This window comes from Peromyscus eremicus, chromosome 5 (genome assembly GCF_949786415.1).
Source record: "Peromyscus eremicus chromosome 5, PerEre_H2_v1, whole genome shotgun sequence".
Lineage (NCBI taxonomy): Eukaryota > Metazoa > Chordata > Mammalia > Rodentia > Cricetidae > Peromyscus > Peromyscus eremicus.
In genome coordinates this window covers 40680672-40701581 of record NC_081420.1, presented here as the reverse complement: position 1 = coordinate 40701581, position 20910 = coordinate 40680672, and the positions used below count along the sequence as shown (strand labels likewise).

Sequence of the window (20910 nt, the reverse complement as noted above, 5' to 3'; positions counted from 1 at the left end):
AGTGTGTGTGTGTGTGTGTGTGTGTGTGTGTTTACTTTTAGACCTTGCTCACATTCCGAGCTTCACTTAATCTTGCTGTAAGTTGCAAGCTTTGAGGACTGGCTTAGCCAACCACAGAAGCACGTACAGCTATGTTTTGGGGTTGTACACTGCCCTTCCCTCCATGACTCTTTGTCTAAATACCCACTGTACTAACTGCTTTGTTCTCTCTGGTCCTGGAGTTCTTTTCTGGGGCATAGTCAAGGATCTGGCTTTACCTGAGCAGGAGCAAAGGTCCCTAAGCCGGAAGAGAACTCCTCAGGAAGCGAGTGCCTGTGTCTCCAGGCCGCATCACTGTTGAGAATCTGAGCCAATGCTTTTCAATTTCGAGTCTGCATGCAAACCTCGTGAATATGTTGTGGAAAAGTAGGTTGCGATTCAGTGGCATGAGTTCCTCCAGTCACTTGGAGAGGGGAGGTGCAGCATCTCAGGTTCCAGACCTTCATCTCACCTTCACCTGTCAGAGCATGTGCCTACGCACGTGTCTCCTGCATCAGAAGAGCAAGGGTGAGCAGAAGAGAGAAAAGGAGAGAGGTGGAGACTGAAAGCAGCTCTGTGATTGGCTGTGCTTCTCCAAACTGGTGCCTGCTGGGGATACTCAAAAGGGATCACAGTTCCTGAGGTTCGAGACTCACCCAGTGTGCCTTGTACAGCCATGGCCAAGCAGTTCTGGACCTCCTGTCTTTTCCCACTGTTTCTAGCTGCCTTGTCTCAGGGGACTATGGATCCTCAAAAAACAAAGGTAAGCAAGCCTCGACCCGCTGCCCGCGCCCGGGGATCTAAGCTGATTTCAACATCTGATAAATAACGTGGCTACCAAGCGATTCAAGGGCCTGTCCTGTTCTTGAAGGGAGAGAGCTTTGACAGCCTTTCTTTGCAGACTTCTTCCACCGATGCCCTCTGCCACAGCACCTTTCCTGCCTCTCTTCAGTCTGCTTTACTGTGTTTTCCACGCATCTTCTCTGCTTCTCTGCACCCAGTGGACCTTTGAGCAGAATATAGCCAGCCACCCCCTACCCCCACCCCCACCCCCAGCTGCCTCTGCCATTCCTCCTTGATCTCTGCTTGACAACTCAGAATCTACCCTATCCCATGCTGATCTGTAACCTGGAGCAGCCCGTGGGTTCTGGGAAATGAGTGGTTAAGTAGCAAGGGAATTGGGAGGCTGATTGTTCTCAGACCAATTGGACCAAACTGAGAGAGAGAGGAGAGAGAGAGAGAGGAGAGAGAGAGAGGAGAGAGGGAGAGGAGAGAGGGAGAGGGAGAGAGAGGGAGAGGGAGAAATCCAATTAGGGGAAGGGGGGCTTTTGTTTAGTGACTATTAAGACACAGAGGCTGATTTTTTGGGGGGAAGGCATGAAGACAGGGCTCTGCACAGTGCAATGACTTCTCCTCAGATCTTGGTGCTGTTCCAAGGAGCTGCACAATCATCACACTGTAGGGCAGTAGCCAAAAATCCTCACAAGGAGCCAGGAGCAGGGACTGGTATCCACAAATGTCCACATGGGGAGTCAGTAGCCACCCCTGTTTAAAAAAAAATGCATGCATACATCTTAGAAGGCAGAATAGGGCTAATGCAGATGACTTGAGGGACCAATATATTTTAACTTTAAAATCAGCAAAACTCATTGAAAACCCCAACCTCACTTGTGGCTTTAAGCTACTTATATATCTTTTGCCAATTCTGGCTCCCTTCTGTTAAAAGGTAAGGAACAATCTTATCATAGAGCACAGTAATTCTCAGACCTTAGCTAAACTGAGAACCCACTGGTGATTGGGTCCCATTCCTAGAGATTTTGATCCAGTGTGTCTTCTTGGGAGCCCAAACATGCCTAAAATGCTCCCATGATGCAAGTCCTTAAGTCTGACCTTTGAGCTTTGACCTCTGCTGTTGGGCATGTGAAGGGTAAGAATGCATGTCAAATTCTGATTGGCAGCTGTAAAGGTTACCTACTATCAAGTGAGGTCACAGCCCACTGGAGAGGGCACCCTCTAGGGGCACCCAGGTCTGTGTTCACCACCAATACCTTCCTGAGTGTGGAGTTCCTCAAACAGAAATTCTTCAGTTCTTCCAATTTTAAGATATTGCATGAAAAATCTTTAAGTGCTTTGAAAATGCTAACAGATGTTGAGGATTCTTGTTTATTAGGTCAGACCACTGGAGTCACTTGTGTCGTATTACAGGTGGATTGCGACAAAGGGGTGGCTGGCACCATCTATGAGTATGGAGCCAAGACCCTGAATGGTGGGGAGTATGTCCAGTTCCAGCAGTATGCAGGAAAGCACATCCTCTTTGTCAACGTGGCATCCTTCTGTGGCCTAACAGCTACTTATCCCGGTAAGAACTCAAATTTCAGTTCTCTCTCACAACTAGCTTGCCACCTGACCATATTCTGAAGGGAGAAAGGTGTTTCTGTGTTACTGGGATTGGGGAATGAGTAAGCACACTGACTCTGTTCCCCTAACCCTTCCTATTCTGCTGCTTTTCCTGCCAGAATTATCTCCATCCTTTAGCACTAAGGTTTTCCCCGAGATGTGTTGGACAACCACTAAGAAACACATCCGTGGTTGAACGAGTTGGAGTTGCTGCCCATCTGCCACAGGGAATAAGGAGGCTTCTCAGAAAGGGATAAAAAAGACTCAGGTCACCTGAGCTAGCATCAGGTAGTGTGGGAAAGGATTCAAGGAACTGAACCTTTGCTCTGGATTAAAGCAGTCAGGAAATAAAGAAGGGGACAATTATGTTATTGGTTATCTTAAGAAATCATATCTATAGTGTGAGAGAAACAGGCTGAAGCTGTAACTGGTAAAGTAGTTGCAACCATTTATATTGGCAGGGTGGCGAGTGGTCATTTTGTGATTTAGACATTGTGTGTGTGTGTGTGTGTGTGTGTGTGTGTGTGTGTGTGTGTGTTCAGACATGATTGAAGAGCAGTCTTGATTGGTCATGGCTGACCATGGTTGCATACTCTGATGTTGATGTTCTGTAGGGTTGATTGACAGAACACCAAAGCCTCCCTGTGACTCATAGGCCAGAACCTAGAATAGTGGAGATTGGCTTGCATTAAACCAAGAGTGAAATGGGGAGTCATAATATAGATTATGTGGCTGGTGATGTGGTTCGGTTGGCAGAGTGCTTGCCCGCATACACAAAGTCCTGGGTTTGGTCCTCAGCATCGCATAACATAGTGGTCCAAACCTGTCATCTCAGCACTTATGAGTGGGAGACAGGAGGATCTGGAGTTCAAAGTCATTCTCAACCCTTGAACTACTTAAGACCCCCATATCAAAACAAAAACAAACATTAGGAGGCTAGGGAGATGTCTCAGTGCATAAAGTGCTTGTTGAACACACACAAAGACCTGTATCAGTTCCCTAGAACCTACAAAAATCCAAACATGGTAGAGGCACAAGCCTGTAAGCCTATAACTGGGAGACAAGGGGCGAGGAGGCAGGTGGATTCCTCAGGCTGACTGGCCAGCCAGTCTAGGTAAAACAGTGGCCCCTGTTCAGTGAGAGACGATCTCAAAAAATATCATATATGTCATATATCATAAAGTGGAAAAACATAATGTGGGGATAGAGGAAAACACCAAACATCTACCCCCAGTCTCCACACATGTACATATCACATATACACACAAACACACACACACACACACACACACACACACACACACACACACCACCACCACTACCAACAACAACAACAGGAAATAAGACTGGTCTTTTATCTTTGGGAGGCACCCCCAAATGACAGAGAATGAGGTTTTTTATCCAAGCCGCTATGAAGGCTGCTTAGAGCAAGTGGTAAATATGGGAGAATGTTCCATCTCCCTATTGTGTTCATCATGAAATAATTTCATATTTTTGTTAATCCATATAAAAAAAGGTCATATAAATTTCTATATGAATTGTACAAGTGATAGATACAATTTTTGACATGCTAAGAACATTATTGTTTTAAGAATATCCATGATAACTTCTAAAGGTTTATTGAATCAAATGCTACAGATAAATGGACCAAAATAATTCAGGAACAAGTTTTTACAAATTCCACATGTTGACATTGCTCCCTACTTGACTAATCAAAACTATCTGGTACTATTCAAAAGTAATTTTTGAGATAAGATCTCACCTTTCAAACTCATGATCCTTCTGCCTCTGCCTCCCAAATGCTTCGATTATACGTGTGAACAATGTTATTACACTCTATCAATTTGTTTTAATGCAACTATAATAATTACAAATTCCAGAATTTTCTGCTTCCTAAACATGACTTAAATTGATGTATATTGCAATGTCTCATCTAGGACACATGTGTCATCAAATTTTGTTATTTTGAAGTTAAGGTTCAGAGGAAGATGTTTGGCTTAGCTGTGGTTATATTAAAATGCCACTTCCTCAGGCAGGCATTAATAGTACAGCCTATAACCCCATTTGGGAGGTATAGGTAGGAGAGTCAGGAGTTCAAGGTCATTGTTGGTTACATATTATATTCCAGGCCAGTCTAGGCTCCATGAAGCCCTGTCTCAAGAAAATAAAAAAAAAAAAAGAAAGAAAGAAAGAAAAATTACCACATGATACAAATCATAGCCAAACAACTGGTTCAGATTTCAAGAGAAGCTAAAGACTTGTTTCAATTTAGTGGTGAAATTACAGGTTTTTTGTTCTTGTCTTTTGTTTTTAGATTTAATTTTATGTATATGGTTGTTTTGTCTGTATGTACGCATGTATGTATGTATCTGTGTATGTGAACCACATTCATGCAGTGCCCACAAAGACCAGAAGAGGTACTGAATCCTCTGGCACTTGAGTTACAGATAGTTGTGAGATATAATGTAAGCACTGGGAATCGAACCCAAGTACTCTGGAGGAGCAGTCAATGCTCTTAACTACTATATTTATATATTCTTACATGGAATCAGCTTTAAGGAAAACCTGAAAAGATATATATTAATTTTTTTTAAAACCCAAGAACCTAAATTTAAGAGGCAAAAATCAGTTTAGTATCCGTTAACAAATGGGGATTTTCTTTCCTTCAAAAAGTTGAAAATATGGTAGATTTGGAAAGTTGTTATAATTTAATTTTAGGGCTAAGAGCATGGTAGAATGCTTGACTAGCATTTGTTTAGGTCTGAGGGAATTTTTTAAATTTAATTTTAATACATATGTTGAGTATAAAATACCTCACAGCATTCATAAGATACAAAAGGGTTTAATAGGCATACTGCCCAAATCCCCTTTACTTTACATAACTTGTAATAGTTTATAGTATATATTTCCTGAAATCAATCTCCTCTCTCCCTTCTCTCTCTCTCTCTCTCTCTCTCTCTCTCTCTCTCTCTCTCTCTCTCTCTCTGTCTCTCTCTCTCTGTCTCTCTCTGTCTCTCTGTCTCTGTCTCTGTCTCTGTCTCTCTCTCTCTCTCGCGTGCGCGCGCGTCTGTCTCTGTGTGTGTGTGTGTGTGTGTGTGTGTGTGTGTGTGTGTAAAAGAGAGATAGGCGTACATATACAGAAATTATTCTTTACCTTGCTCTTTTACATAATAAAATACATGGATGTTATTCCTCATCAGTGCCTGCTATTTCCTCACTTCTCTGTTTGAGACAAGGTCTCCAGGAGACAAGGTTGGTCTTGAACTTCTGATCCTCCTGACCCATCTCCCAAATGTTGGGATTACAGGCTTCGGCCATTATACCTGGCTACTTCACTCATTTTGAATTAAACTACTTAGTGAGAATTTTGGAGAACACCTCAAATTTTACTCTTGATGAAAAAATTGAGAGGGCTCAGAGCTTGCCAGAGACTAAAGTTGAGGTCTACTGAGTTTATGCTACAAGGAGGAAGTTGAAGATAAGAGATGGGTGAATGTAGGCAGCAACTGAAGATATGGGTAAGACTATACAAAGTATTTTTATAGGGGGTGGAGGTGTAGCTCCATTGGCTGAGTACTTACCTAGCCTGTATGAAGCCCTAGGTTCAGGCCGCAGCACCACATAAACCAAGTATAGTGATGCAGATCTCTAATTCTAGCACTGGGTAGGGGAAGGGGAAGGTGGGAGGGTCAGAAGTTCAAGGTCATCCTTGGCTACACAATTAGCTGGAAGCCATCCTGGTCACACATGAAACTCAAAAATAAATTTTATATTAAATTTATTAAATATATATTTATTTTCTAATTTTATATTTTATTAAGATAAATATATATTATATATTTTCACATAAAATATACAAGGATTGTATTAAAACTTGAAGACACTCTCATCTAGGAAGAGGTTCTTTTTTTTTTTTTTTTTGGTTTTTCGAGACAGGGTTTCTCTGTGTAGCTTTGCGCCTTTCCTGGAACTCACTTGGTAGCCCAGGCTGGCCTTGAACTCACAGAAATCTGCCTGGCTCTGCCTCCTGAGTGCTGGGATTAAAGGCGTGCACCACCACCGCCCGGCTAGGAAGAGGTTCTTGAGGGGACAGCAAACAGAGCAGTCCTAAAGGAGCTTCGTGGCTGGTTCTGAGGAGGAACTCCAAACCGAAAATGGCTGAAGGTAGCAGTGGCACAGGTCTGAGCAGACAAGTAAGAGGCTCTTGGTGAATGAAGAACAGTCTACACTGTGTGGCCTGGGATCCTACTGAGGCGGCCATGGTGTTAGTTTATTGGTATTGAGGTCAGGGTAGAGAATGCTATCGTTAGGTTTGGACTTTTCTCTCTTTTTGAGAAAGTATCTCACTACGTAGACTTGGTTGGCCTGGAACTCACTATATGGATCAGGCTGACCTATGACTTAGGGCTATTCCCCTGCCTCCATCTTCCAAGTGCTGGGATTATAGGTGAACACTGCAGTAAGACTCTGCTTTTCTGTTCCCTTTTATTACTTCTAATTTGCAATAGCAAAGCATGCTTCTGGGAAGGTGACTGTAGCATCAGAGGTTGTCATGAGACACAGGAGAGCATGCCCCTTTCATTTGCCTTTTCCTTATGGAACATCTGGTCAACCTCTCCACCAGCTAATGAAGACAGTGCACTGTGAGTCTAGCCTTTCAGAATCAAGTAGGATTTTTCATAAGTCTAACCCAAACTCTTTGCATGTAAGGCGAACAGTAAGGAGATCTGGGAAACCGTGTGCCACAAAACCAGCAGCCGTTGAGATGAGTTCCCAGAGACTTGTGTTACAGCTGTTTGCTCTGCCTGTTGAATGTCTGTAGCCTTCCATAGTCCTCAGTGTCTTCGCAGGATGAGAAGGTAAGCCTTGTGGTCCTTTGAGACTTGACCAGGGAGTCAGCCCGTGCTGTTCACCCTCTACCCACAGAACTGAATACATTGCAGGAGGAGCTGAGGCAGTTCAATGTCGTTGTTTTGGGCTTTCCTTGCAACCAGTTTGGAAAACAAGAACCTGCAAAAAACTCAGAGATCCTCCTTGGACTCAAGTGAGTGCTATGTGGGGTCCTAGAGGAGCCCTTTCCTCATCTGCCTGGGTACCTTCCATTCCAGAGTCTTCTAGGGTGGGTGATGGGACAGTGGGCTGAAGTCTGCCATCATGATGCCTTGAGTTCCAGCCAGCCCTGCAGGAAATGCCCAAGTTCTCTCTCCACACTTGGCTTCTTTAAGGGTGAGAACAGGGAAGATCTAAGGAAACAACATTCAGGGAAAAGAAGGACACAGGAAATGGAGATGCGCCAGGAAATCTGAGCTCAAAATGTCCCCTCCCCAGTGTCTTGGAATGCTCTGATTCTATGAAGCCTCCTACTTGGAATCTTGATCCCAGAGAAACCCCCTCTTCCTCCTCTCTTTTTCTATAATCTTTCCCATCCCTTTGTGAGGACCACTGGTGGCCGCTCCTACCCCTCCTCGATTTCATTTGGATTCTCTTGAGAATACCTTCTTTCACTGCAGATATGTGCGTCCAGGAGGTGGCTATGTCCCCAATTTCCAGCTCTTTGAGAAAGGGGATGTGAATGGAGAAAACGAACAAAAGTTTTTTTCTTTCCTAAAGGTGAGTGAACAAACATGGTGTGGATCAGTCAGACAAGATTCTCTGGGAGCAATGGGGCTGGTGTCTATGATGAGGAGGGACCCCTTAAGGAGTAAATTCACAGACATGAGGCCTTGACTCCAAGCAGAGGAGACACACATGATAGTTCTCGTGTGGATTAACCTCCCCTGCTGAATGCTAATGATTTGCTTATTCAATCGATAATCATTAATCAAATCTCTACCTTTTCAAGGGACTGTGAAATACAAGTTAACAGTTACTAATAGGTTAGTCTTTTACCTGAAGGATCTATTATATAGTCAGGAGAGGACATGGCTAAGACAGAGTGCCAAAGGAGAAGAATCACAGTGTGTTATAACTGCAGAAGAAGACCAGGAAAGAAGGACCTTCCCAACAAGGATCACGTAGTCACTGGTTCCCAGAGGATGGGCTACAGAACAAAGCTGTCCCTGTGGATATTTCCACTCATCCACAGCAAACTGAAACAAAAGATCTACTTATTAAATATAAACAACAATTACTTATTCCAATAATAAGTTATGGTCAGGCTACACCACATGAACTGCTTTTTGTAGCACAAAAGAAGACCATGACAAAACATGGTGGCTCACACCTACAATGACATAACTCAGGATCCCGAGGCAGGGGGATGGCTGTGAATTCTAGGCTAACTCGGTCTAAATAGTCCTATCCAGGCAAGTCACAGCTACACAACAAGACTCTGTCTCAAAACAAACAAAACAGTAATATTATCTATACAGAGCTGCCTAATATTTAAAAGTCCTGTTTGACGTGGTGACTCATGCCTGAAATCCTAGTGCTTGGGAAGCTGAGTCCATAATCAGCTTGGGTTACACGCTGAGTTTCAGACCATCTTGGGCTCTTGAGTGAAACTAACTAAATAACTAAATAACTAAATAGTATGGAGCTGGAGGGATAGCTCAGCCTTTAACATATACTGATCTTCCAGATCAGTTCCCAGAACAACCACTTGTTCAGCCAGGGATCCAACAACCTGTGCTGAATTTTGCAGGACCTGTATTCACAGGCGTACATACCCACCTGAGATACACATATATAGACATAATTTAAAAATAAGATAAATCTAGAGAAAAGAAAGTGAATAATAAAATATCTTAAGATTTAAATTTATAGTTATAACAGATTTTAATTTCCTTATTGCCAAAATAGCTATTGAACTTTTATGGCTTATGAAGTTCCAAAGCCTGGGAACTACAATTCTAAAACCAACCTATTATTTTTCACCTATGGAAACTAAAACCATAGAAATCATGACTTGCTGAAAGAAAGAGATTTTTTTTTCTTCTGAGACAGGGTTTCTCTGTGTAGCCCTGGCTGTCCTGAAATTTACTCTGTAGACCAGGCTGGACTTGAACTCAGAGATCTGACTTCTTAACCTCCTGAGTGCTGGGATTAAAGGTGTGTGCATGCCATCATGCCCCCACCTCCACCCCCACCCCCGCTGAAGGTGTTCTTTTACTCATCATGATGAAATCATGAGACTAGAGGAGAGGCAGGAAAGTGGGATGCTGTTCACTGACTGTCATACTTTCTACCCTGTTTAGAATGTCCTTGGTGTGCTGGTGGTAGTATATTAAGAGGCCTGGGAAGGGCCGGAAGCATGTGGAGTTTAAACCATTAAGATGTACAGTAGTGAGCAGAGAAGGCTAGACAACATAGAAGCAGAAATGAGATCATCTTTCTATTTTTCATGTCTCTACTCCAGAATTCCTGCCCTCCCACCTCTGAACTTTTGGGATCTTCAGAATATCTCTTCTGGAATCCCATGAAGGTCCATGACATCCGCTGGAACTTTGAGAAGTTCCTGGTGGGGTCTGATGGGGTCCCTGTCATGCGCTGGTTCCACATGACTCCTGTTCGCACTGTCCAGTCTGACATCATGGAGTACCTAAACCAAACCCGTACCCAGTAGGATATGCTTTACAAAGAATGTCTTTGCTCCACTCCATCACCAGCCTCCAGATGACCAGAGCATGCAACACTACCTGCATCCCTACTAATGCATGTGTGAACAGCTCTGCATGAATGTTTACAGACGGGTCTCTGTGGTAGGCGTGTACATGCATTGAAAATTAAGTCAAAGAGAATCTATCTACCCAAATATCTGCCTCTGCTATATCAAGTTTTCCTAATCTATTCCAAAAGGAAGTCATATTTTAGAGTTGATGATCCAGACAATCCCATTCATCTAAAAAAGCAACCCCTCTAAAGGTCCTAATCTATCACTCACTGTCTCAATCAGTTAAAGGAAGTGGAAATGGGTAGCAAGATCCTTTGGGTTCCCTTCCCAGCCTCCTCTCCTCTCAAGCTGGGCATGCTTTGTCAAGCCCTTCTGTCTAGCCCCCTTGGTGGCACACCATCCTGTAGTTTTCTTAGGGGATTCTGAAGGCTGAGAGCAGAAACCTTACCTGGCATGAAGGGAGGACCATCTCTACCCTGGTAGGCCCCAAGGCTCCTCTGGATGAGACCCTACCAGAGCCTTCCTGGGTGCCTTTCTGCTAGTGAATTTGGGTTCTGGTTCCTAGTCACAGATGTCCTTCACACCAAATGATGCACTTCACTCTCATCCTGACTCTTCCCAACTTTAAATTTATCCCTATTAACACTGTCTCGTGATAATGATCAATAAATAATCGAAGAACCAGCAGCAGTGGACTCCGGGTGATGTTTTTCAGTCTGTATTATGTGCTCGCTTGACCTCACTACTTACTTCTTCAACATTCTGGTTTTCTCAGAAGTGTTCTAGAATCTTCTTGGTACTAGTCAAAGCATCAGGTGGCACTGTAGACACATTGCTGCTCAGATCTAAAGCACAGACTTACGTATGTAGCCCAGGCTGGCCTTGAATTTCCAGTCCTCCTGTCTCAGCCTTTCAAGTAGCTAGGAATACAGGTACTGCAATCATGCCCAGCTTGTAGACTCTTTGGGGACAGGCCTCTCTGTCCCTTCCTTCTGATCATTTAGTCAAGCCCTCCACGCTCCTACAAAAGAGGACTTCTTGCTTCTGAAGGAATCTCTCCCTCTCCCTTCCTCTCTCCCTCCCTCCCCCTTTCAATTCTGTTTATAAAATTAATTTATACTTAACAATTAAAATCTGAAAGCACATAAACAGGACAAAGTGTCAAAAGCAACAGACCCTGATCTTTATCAGAAGTGCAAGAGCCCTACAGAAAGCCCGCTGTTCGTGGTCAGCTGACTGCAGCACTTTCTTCTGTCCAGATGGGAAACTGAAGTAGGAGAAGTCGTTTTTCTGGTGTCTCTAGTTCTGGCCCTTGAGTGTCACGGGGTTATGGTCTGCTGACAGGCTCTAGCGCTTGTCATAGCTGCAAGTCTAGAAGACTACAGGCGTATGGCTATGGGCTGGACAGTCCAGAGACTTACTGCTCCCGGTGTTTTGGGTGGGAGCTTATTACTCTGTGATTTGCTTCCCTGAGCAATTGGGGGCAACTGTAACCCTCTGCTCTTAACAGAAGCTGGTGGTGGTGGCAGTCAGTATCAGCTGGAGCTGCAGCTCCCAAGCCTTAGGTACTGGGATCGACGCCACAGCTAGTGTTCCAGTTTTTGAGTCATAGGTGGTCAAGTCCCTTGGTTCTTACAGCAGCTAATGTTACAACATCTAGGCATAGAAATTTGGGACACTTGACTCTTAGGGCTTGGAGGCCTCCTGAAGCTCTTCTAGCAACAGGGACCTGTAGCCTCTCACTTTCGGCCTGCCACAGCACGTGTTCACTGTGCCTGAGAATCTATGAGGTCTCAACTCTGCTGCTGCTCTGAAAAATACAGATTCTATGTCTCTGCCCCAGAGAAAATAAACATTGTTCTAAGGAGCCTACTCTTGTTGGTTTTTGCTCTTTTGGGGGACCTGCCACCCAGCTCCCAAATAAATTACACATGTAGGCTTATTCTTAATTATAAATGCCTGGCCTTAGCTTGGTTTGTTTCTTGCCAGCTTTTCTTAACTTCAAATAACCCCACCTACCTCTTGTCTCTGGGCTTTTTCCTTTCTTACTTCCGTGTATCTTACTTTCACTCTTACTCCATGGCTGGCTGGGTGGTTGGCCTCTAGCATCCTCCTTCTTCTCTTGCTCTTTCTCCTTCTCCTCCCAGATTTCTCCTTTTATTGATTCTCTCTGCCTGCCAGCCCCGCCTATCCTTTCTCCTGCCTCACTATTGGCCATTTAACTCTCTATTAGACTAGCAGGTGTTTTAGACAGGCAAAGTAACTCAGCTTCACAGAGTTAAACAAATGCAACAATAAAAGAATGCAACACATCTTTGCATCATTAAACAAATATTCCACAGCATATAAAAAAGTAACATTTCTTAATGTAATATTCTACAACCACCTACATTAGTTCCTCTTCTTGCCTATGTGGCCAAACACAAAAGCAATATCAGGGAGGGAGGACTTGCTTTGGTTCCTAGTTGATCATGAATGGAGTTTCTCAGGCAGCAAAAGTGTGAGGTAACTGCAGAGAGCCCAGCAGGACAGGCTGTACCTCTTGGACCTGCCCTGCAGTGACCTACATCCTAAAGGTACCACAACTCACCCCAAAGCCACCATTAGCTGAGGATCAAGTGTTCAAACACATGAGTCGGTGCTGGACATTTCACATTCAAGCCATAAGCCAGCCAGAGCCAGCCTCCTCCTCCTCCCAAGCTGGGTCACTACTAAGGTCCGGCTATCAAAGTATTGAAGTCCAGCAACCAAAAGTCCCCTTTTGGCTGTCCCATTAACAAGCCCAATCAAAATGAAACACCTCATTCTAACCTGGGGTTTCCCCTTTTACCTTTATAAACTGCCATTTGCCTGTTGGCTTATGTGTGTGTCCTCTCTATCCAGAGGCAGTCGTTTGTCCCCGTTCCCTCCCCCCATCAATATAACTTTCCCCTTCTCCCTCATGCTGGGTCTCCTGTCTTTGTCTCTTGTTCCCTGCCTTGTTCCTCTGAGGCAAGTAAATCTCCTTTGTGCTGAGAACTTAGTCTTGGGGGTCCCTTCAGTCCCAGGAAGTTCCAAGTTTCCCTGCTGCACTTTGGGGTCAGTGCTGCGTTTTGGGGGTCATTTGTTTATTTTTAAAGCAGAGGCTTGCTATGTAAATCAGGTTGGCCTCGGGCTCAAGGCAATCCTCCTGCCTCAGCTTCCCCAGTGTGTTGGGATTGCAGGTATATACCACCACGGGATTTGTTATTTTTACTGAGATCAACTACAAAGGTCTTTCCCTACCCCACTTTCAACTGTACACACAGGGCATCCGGGTTCTGCTTGATATCATAAAGTCCTTAGGGTAGAAAGCCTCTGCTGATGGAGTTCTGGGTAGCACTTAATTCCCACAGTTGGATTTGGAACCCATTTGCCTTTGATGCGACTCTCCATGTCCTCCCCAGCCCTGAGAAGATGGGTCCTGCCTGCCCCATTGCTGTGGCCTAGCAGGTTCGTTCCTCTCCCCCCTCCCCCGCCCCCAACAATCCCAGCACCAGCCAGCTTCCCGGCTTGAGCACAGCCCTCTACCTCCACTCCCAGGAAACCAAACCGTTTCTGGTCCCCAGTGCAGGGTGCAGGCTCCAGCCTCCCCAGCCCCTCGTTCCAGAGGCTCTGAGTGAGATCCTCTTTATGGTCTTTGAAATCGAACTTAGAAGGTTCAAAGAGGGCATAAACGTGCAGACAGCCGTAGCTGAAGATCGGCTTTCGTCCAGTCGCCAGGAAATCTGCTAAGCCGAGAACGCTGGAAATGGTTTCTTTTTTACGCAGCTCTTTGAAGAGGCCAAAGACTCGAACAGCACACACGCAGAGGCACAAGTGCCGTGCCTGCCTGCGCATTCATCTGCTTTGTTGTGGATGGCCTTTGTCATTCCATAGCCGGGTGTGTGTGTGTGTAAAGAGGAAAATATCTGACCCCGGGACTGACTCGTTTTCTGGTGTGATGCTTTCAGCCTGACGAGAGAAAACGCAGTATCTTTTCACAGATGATTCTTCTGTAACGAAAATAGGCATCACCAGATAGTATAAGCCGTTTCCCCCCCACCAAATAGAATAGATTCATCTGTCTTTTACACCTGCTGCCATGTGGCTCCATGGCTTAGTTGGTTAAAGCGCCTGTCTCGTAAACAGGAGATCCTGGGTTCGACTCCCAGTGGGGCCTTGTGTTTTCACACCTTTCCTACCGCTAAGACTCAATTGTTATTACGAGATTATAACCTGTCATGGTCTCATACTTTTTCAAACAACGCAGTTTTTAATGAGGTAATTCAAATTCAAAACTTGGTCAACGGATAATGTATGGACAGGTCCTGGGTCACTTTTCACAAATTTACATTAAATTTAGGGGCAGCCACAATTCCATGCATAGATACACATGATCCAGATCCTAGCCATTTCAGCTCAATGAGCCACTGTAAAGGAAAACTAGAATGTCTGTAGTGAGAGGCCAGACCTTCCATCCACCCTCTCCCTTTTTATGTTGCAGGAGAGGAAGCCTAGGCCCACACCGGACCACCTAGCTACACGGCCAGCCTTGTCTTTGGCATTTTGAAGAGGATACAAGCAAGAACACCTAAATTAAGCCTCTCAAGGAAATAACCAGAAAGCATTCCAGATGATAGACCAGAAGTTAAAATTTCCCGGACCCAAGTATGCTAAGCAAGGATCGTAAGGCAGGGAGGAAAGAGCAGATTGGAAAACTGTGCCAAAGCAATCTAAAGCAGCTGAGCCCACCCTGGTGCTTTAGAAAAGGTCTGTGCTCCCCATCTCCCACTGTCTCATCCACACGCCACAAACATTAACTGTTTGGTTTTATGTGGCAGGCATATCCCCCAAGGGAGGAAATACAGCCCTGAAGAAAACTAACCAAAAACTCTGGGGAATCTTACATGCAGTGTAGGAGTGACAGATATACAAAAATGAATATATTATATATATAGTAACTAACTGTGTCAGATACTGATGAAGTCTGCGGGAGGGAGGGACTAAGGAAGAATATGGGGCATGTATGAGGTGGGGCAGGTACTTAAGAGAATATCCTGTCAAATAAAATCACGGTCAAGTGTTCTTAATATTTCCATATACTTATTTATTTGTGTGTGCACGCATATGTGTGCATGGAGACCAGAGGACAGCTGTGGAAACCAATTCACTTCTTACCATGTTAGTTCTAGGGACAGAGCTGTGTTGTCAGGCTTGGTGGCTGGTGCCCAGACCCCTTGAGCCATCCCACTGCTTTTAATTCTTTTTATCAATGGAAGCTGGCACAGTATAACCACTAGATCACTAAGTACCATAAGTAGCAACATAAAATAACCAGAAAATTACCTTTAACTGTGCCTGGATCTCACCTCTGTTCATTTTGATGGGGACTTGAAGTAGGTCCTGGTCTCCGTATTCAACCCTCAGCTGCTGCATGAGGTGGTTGAGGCACCCGTGACAAATGACTTTAGCTCAGTGGGCAGCAGTCACAAGCTGACTAGAATGTTTGACTAGAACTGGTGGATAAATACACACGAACTATCCGAAATGGATATCTGGCCCGTACATCAGTGGCCAGTTAAGTTCGGTATATGGTGAGATCGTTGTTCTAATCTTTAAAATAATGGTTTGGGACAACTGTGTTCCTTCCCTTTTTATTTTAAATGTATGAATAAACATTCTAAGCATGTTTTGATGAATTGTGTCCCCCTCACTCAAAAGATATGTTAAGTCTTTAATCCCCTGTACTTGCTATTAATGTGACTTTATTTGAAAATGAACTCTTTGCAGAAGTAACGGACTTTTGCTATTGATTTGTTTTATTCTGTTTTGTTTTAGAATAGGGATTCATATAGCCCAGGCTGACCCTGAACCCTGGTCCTGTGCCTTCACCTCCTAAGTGTGTCCTGCTTCACCTAGCACAGTGACTCCCAACCTTCCTAATGCTGCAACCCTGGAATACAGTTCCTCATGTTGTGGTGACCCCCAACCATAAAATTATTTTCATTGCTTCTTCGTAACTGTAATTTTGCTAGTGTTATGAATTATGATGTAAGTGTTTTTTGGAGATAGAGGCTTGCTGAAAGGGTCAAGACTCACAGGTTGAGAAGCACTAACCTGTCAGGAGGAACCCGTTTTGATGATGAGCCTACTGAATTAAGGTGGACACAGTCCAGTTCCCCGAACTTTTGTAAATGCAAGGAGGAAGCTTTGGACTTCAGGATAGGTATGTGAGGGAAAGACTGTGTGAAGATGGAGACACAATGCAGAGATTTGTCACAAGCATATGCCAAGTATTGCTAGTGTTTATTGCTAAATAAACATGATAGGAAGTCACTGTTTTAGACTAAGCTTCTCGAGGAGGTTTCCATAGAACAGACATAAATAAAAAACTGGAGTCCCCTGCTGAAGTTTTATGTAAACTAAAACCACCCTATCTAGGTGGGCTTTGGAGAAGTCAGGATTGGAGAGACATCAGCCAAATTCTCTAAAGAGGCCAATTTCAATGGATGTAATAATGAATTCCTTCAGCAAGTCTTGAAGAAGGCAAATATCTGAACCGACTTTAGAAGGCTAGTGTCACCTGACCGGGCAAAGACATTATGACACATTTCAAGGCAGTGCTTTCCAGAAAAAAAAAAAAAAAAGTGTTCTTTAAATCATTAGCAAATCAATTCAGGAGGTTTGTCATGAGTGAGCAAGATGCCCCTAGGGTCAGCTCTAAAAATTCCAAGTTTAGCATTCAAAGCAAATACAAATTGACTTTAAAAATTATTTACTTTATTATTTAGTTATGTATATGTGTGTGCATATGTGATCACATGTGTGGCCCTGATCAGGCCAGAAGAGGACCTGGGATCCTCTGGAGATGAAGCTATAGGCAAGTATGACGTGGGTTCTGGGAAGTGCCCTGGTCGTCTGCAACAGCTGTAGACACTCAATTACTAAGCCATCTCTCCAGCTCCCCCAAATCGAAATTTTAAAGAAGATTCCATTTTTAAGATTATCAAAACTATGAAATACTTAATGACAAAATAAAAATATATTTATAGGACACACAGCAAAACAAACAAACAAAAAACCCGCTAAACTAAACAAAAAACCCCACAAAGCCAATAACTAACTAACTAACTAACTAACTAACTAACTAACTAAATACATACATACATACATACATACACATAAAGACAAAAACCCTCCCAAACCAAAAAGTTAACTGAGAAGAACTAAAGAAGCCTTCAGTGAGCGGACGGGGCTCTGCCAAGATCGTGCCTGCAGTGAAAGGCGGCAGCTGGGGTGTGTCCACCCCTGTACACAGCAGGAAAGGGGCCTCGGTCCTTTCTAGTCACGGACTCAGAACAGTAGCAGGGCTGGCCAAGCACACACTGAAGCAGGAAAAACAGACAGACAGACAAACAACCCTACATCCTCGTGCTAGCCCAGGAGCCAAGCATGGTGGTACCTGAACGTAATCCCAGCACTTACGAAGCAAAGGCAGGAAGACTGTGCGTTCAAAGCCAGCCTGGGCTAATCGTGAGCTCCAGGCTAGCCTAGGTTACATGGTGAAAATCTACCCCTTCCCCCGCCCCCCCCCCCTCGAGAAGAAGGAGGCAAAGGAGAGGGAAGAGGAGAAGGAGAAGGAAGGAGAGAGAGAGAGAGGAAAAGACTAATATACATTTTCCTGAAATGAAAAACAAAGCACAGGCTGTAAAGGCAACATGTTGCAGACTGAGGCCTGTCTTTAAGCGCCTGTGCAAGGGGTTGGGCAGTTTGCTAAGAGAGCAGATACAGCACATCAACTGTGACAGGACCAGCCACCGCGTGGTCCCACTCTAGAGACAGACTGTCTACTGGCCTGTGTGGGTGTGGTTTGGTCGCTCACAGATCCTCTCTATGCACTTGTCCCCCTACACTGCTGAGAGAAACCCAAAGTCCACATGTTTAGGCAAACAGTCTACCATGGAGCTACATCACTGAGCCCATCCCTGTAATATTGGGACAAAAATTTCCATAGGCACCAGGCAAACTCAATCCAGGCTCCCTGGTAGATAGTCCTCAACCAGAAATCCAGAGGGCTTGGTTTAAGCCAGTGAAAGGTTACAAAACATGAGTCTCAGGTATTTGATGGGTCTACAACTAATAACTACCTCATCTGAGACGGAATTGGTAATGTACATGGTACTAAGCCAGGCCATTTGCCTACTGCACAGTATACCCACCAACCACTGAGGTGGGATTTTCAAAGAAAGAGCTTATTCAATGGCAGCCAACCACGGTCACATCTCGGATCCATGTCCTTAAGGGTAGGTCCAGACACAGTGTGATGTAAGGCAAGAGAAAAAGTGACAGGAAGCAAGCAGGCTCCGTGCGTCCAGTCAGACTTCAAAGGTCCTACACGCTTTACACCGCGAACAGAGCTTTGGGCTTCCTGACCTCAAAACGTCATCCATCAGCAGGGTGTGGTGGTGCACACCTGAAACCCTAGCCCTCAGGCAGTCCAGACCAAAATAAACATCAGACGTTGGGGGCAAGTCAGGGCAACGGAGTGAGAGCCCGTTCAAAAATAAGTAAAGAAAATCAGGAGGAGTCAAAAGTCATCTGCGTGGGACCACATACAGAGTTACTGGCAAGCATTATCATCAGATACCTTATGTGGGAGACGTGCTGTCTACGGCAAGGCTAATGAAAGATTGAGGGTGTGTACCTCAGCTACGTGGCTGCCAGTACTCATGACATTCAGAGTCAACTAAAAGTGTGTCACTAAAGGGAGAGATTGTGGCTCAGAGTCAGAGAAGTTACCAGTCCAAAGGTTTGGTTAGCATGAACGAGACCAGCTGGGCTAGCTGTGTTTATTAGCGGCTGGTGACCACTAATTAGGAGTCTGTCTTGTCACCGAGTAGTGGAGATTGAGGTCTTATGCTTTTGATGGTTACGTGCCTGACAATGGCCTTTACATTCTTGAGAGATGTTTCTGTGTTGCACGTTTTTATAATTGTAAGCCCTGCTTTTGTAAAAGCCCACTAGGTGGTTGTGACCTGTTGAGTGTTGAGTAAAGATTTGGTTTTATACACAGAGCAGACCTATTGATCAAAAGGCAGGTTTCCTTATTCTGTCAACAGATAATTGAGAGCTGTTGATTATCCATCATCACTTGGACTCCTAAGCTTAGTAAACTCTGTTGGTTTGGAGTGACCTGCACAATAACATTTGAAGCCTGGCATGGTGTCCCGTCCCTGTAATCTCAGCACTTGAGGGGCAGAGATAGGAGACTTTCCAGATATTTAAAGGCAGCCGAGACTACATAGAGCCAGGCTGTCTTCTCCCCACAGCAACCTTTGTAGTCTCCACCACAATCAAAGACAGATTGTGTACCTTTTTCTAAGACCTGCATGTCCATGCATTGTATCCCACACGTTTATAGTGAAATGTAACTAGTTATCAGTTTGTCCTTCCAGGAGTTGATCACCCAATGGTATACGGTTGGTCCTATTCAGTCCGTGTAGTGTCACTGACATGACAGCTAGTCCTAGGGCCCCTAGGCAGCAGGATCTTTCCAGGTCATGATGTAGATGTTTCTTCGGACTATGTCATGACGCACAGCCATTTTGGTGTCCTATAGCAGATCTTGGCCTGAAATTGTGGCAGTGAAATAAACAGCATTGTGTAGCAGATAGCTCGGTCTACCAGGCTGTTTTTTTTTTTGTTGTTGTTGTTGTTGTTGTTTTGTTTTTTGAGATAAGCTCTCAGACTGTAGCTTGTGGCAAGCTTTCCTCAGCCTCCTGAATGCAGGGATTACAGGTGTGCACCACCATACCCGCTTTAATAGGTTTTACACTTAAATCTCTTGAATTTGAAACACAGCTCCTAGCAACTCAAACCAATAGTGAAAAAAGTTTAGCAGGATTCTGGATTTGTTATTTCTCTCGGTAGAATCTGTTAGCTGCAACACCCTGCCAAGGGGTCTGCGGTTCATTTTCTCAAACTCCGCCACCTTGTGGTAGACATCTGCATTTGCAATTCCGGGACAACTGACCAGGGACCAGACCCCAAGTCCCCACAGCCTGAGAAACCCCGAGCAGAGGCTCTAACTTCCCGAGAACAAGATAGCGTATCCGAACTATTTGAAGCCTTCAGATTCCTGTCAGTTTCCTAGAGCGTCAGTAGGTAACTGAGATTTATGATATTAGGCACACATTTAGCTTTACGTAACGCACTGTGATAGGCATATTAAAAATCATCTTGTAAACAAGATGTACTAAAGTAAAAAGAGAAAGACCTCAAAGGACTACAGCCTCACTACATTTATGGCGTGTGTCAGTTGTCCTAATCTAGATTTCATATAATAAAACTACAGGATCGCTAAACTTTGTCACTAGGTTTCCTCAACCAAAACATATTTGCCTTCTCTGAGGCTCGAACTCAGGACCTTCAGATTATGAGACTGACGCGCTGCCTACTGCGCTAAGAAGGCACTGAGCACGGGGCTTTGGGGCAAAACTATTGATCCTGATTTTTTTCATATTTCTGCATTCTGAAGTCAGATTTTTTTTTTTTTTTTTTTTCTGAAACAGAAGTCAAAGAAACAGCGTGCCTTGTCCGCCCAGGCCGCGCCACCGACAGCCCCGATGCAGCCCATCAAAACCGTAAACTCAGTTTAAGCACTGAGATCTTGCTTGTTTCTGTGCGCCAACAGAGGTTCTTGAGCGTGAACTTTTTAGACGACAACAGAGCCCGGAAGCTGCAGGAGCCGCCACCAAGATTGTTACAATCCATGTTCTCCAAATGTGTCACTTCAGTGCCCCCTACCTGTCTAGGCTCCGAAATAGAGAAATAAGGATGCGATGGGAGACGAAAGAAAAGATCCGGCCGGAAGGGAGGGCGGG

General features: G+C 44.5%; 1 protein-coding gene and 2 non-coding genes across 3 annotated transcripts; 2 read left to right on the top strand and 1 right to left on the bottom strand.

Moving 5' to 3' along the window:
• The first annotated feature begins 694 nt into the window (after positions 1 to 694).
• Gpx6 (glutathione peroxidase 6) lies at positions 695 to 9979 on the top strand. The gene is made up of 5 exons (XM_059262384.1): positions 695 to 781; positions 2224 to 2377; positions 7342 to 7459; positions 7926 to 8025; positions 9773 to 9979. Exons 1-5 carry the CDS (start codon positions 695 to 697, stop codon positions 9977 to 9979), a joined length of 666 nt encoding a protein of 221 aa, XP_059118367.1.
• Positions 9980 to 14133: 4154 nt separating this feature from the next.
• Positions 14134 to 14207, top strand: Trnat-cgu (transfer RNA threonine (anticodon CGU)). Its single transcript has one exon. It is a non-coding gene; the product is annotated as a tRNA-Thr (tRNA).
• A 6218-nt stretch (positions 14208 to 20425) lies between these two features.
• On the bottom strand, positions 20426 to 20498 carry Trnam-cau (transfer RNA methionine (anticodon CAU)). The gene has a single exon. It is a non-coding gene; the product is annotated as a tRNA-Met (tRNA).
• Positions 20499 to 20910: the final 412 nt, after the last annotated feature.

What these genes read in the sequence shown, in the direction of transcription:
- Gpx6 (XM_059262384.1), top strand. Translation starts at nt 695, where the DNA reads ATGGCCAAGCAGTTCTGGACCTCCTGTCTTTTCCCACTGTTTCTAGCT. An exon ending in CCTAACAGCTACTTATCCCG is followed by an intron (nt 2,378 to 7,341) that starts GTAAGAACTCAA and finishes CTCTACCCACAG; the next exon opens with AACTGAATACATTGCAGGAG. An exon ending in GAGATCCTCCTTGGACTCAA is followed by an intron (nt 7,460 to 7,925) that starts GTGAGTGCTATG and finishes CTTTCACTGCAG; the next exon opens with ATATGTGCGTCCAGGAGGTG.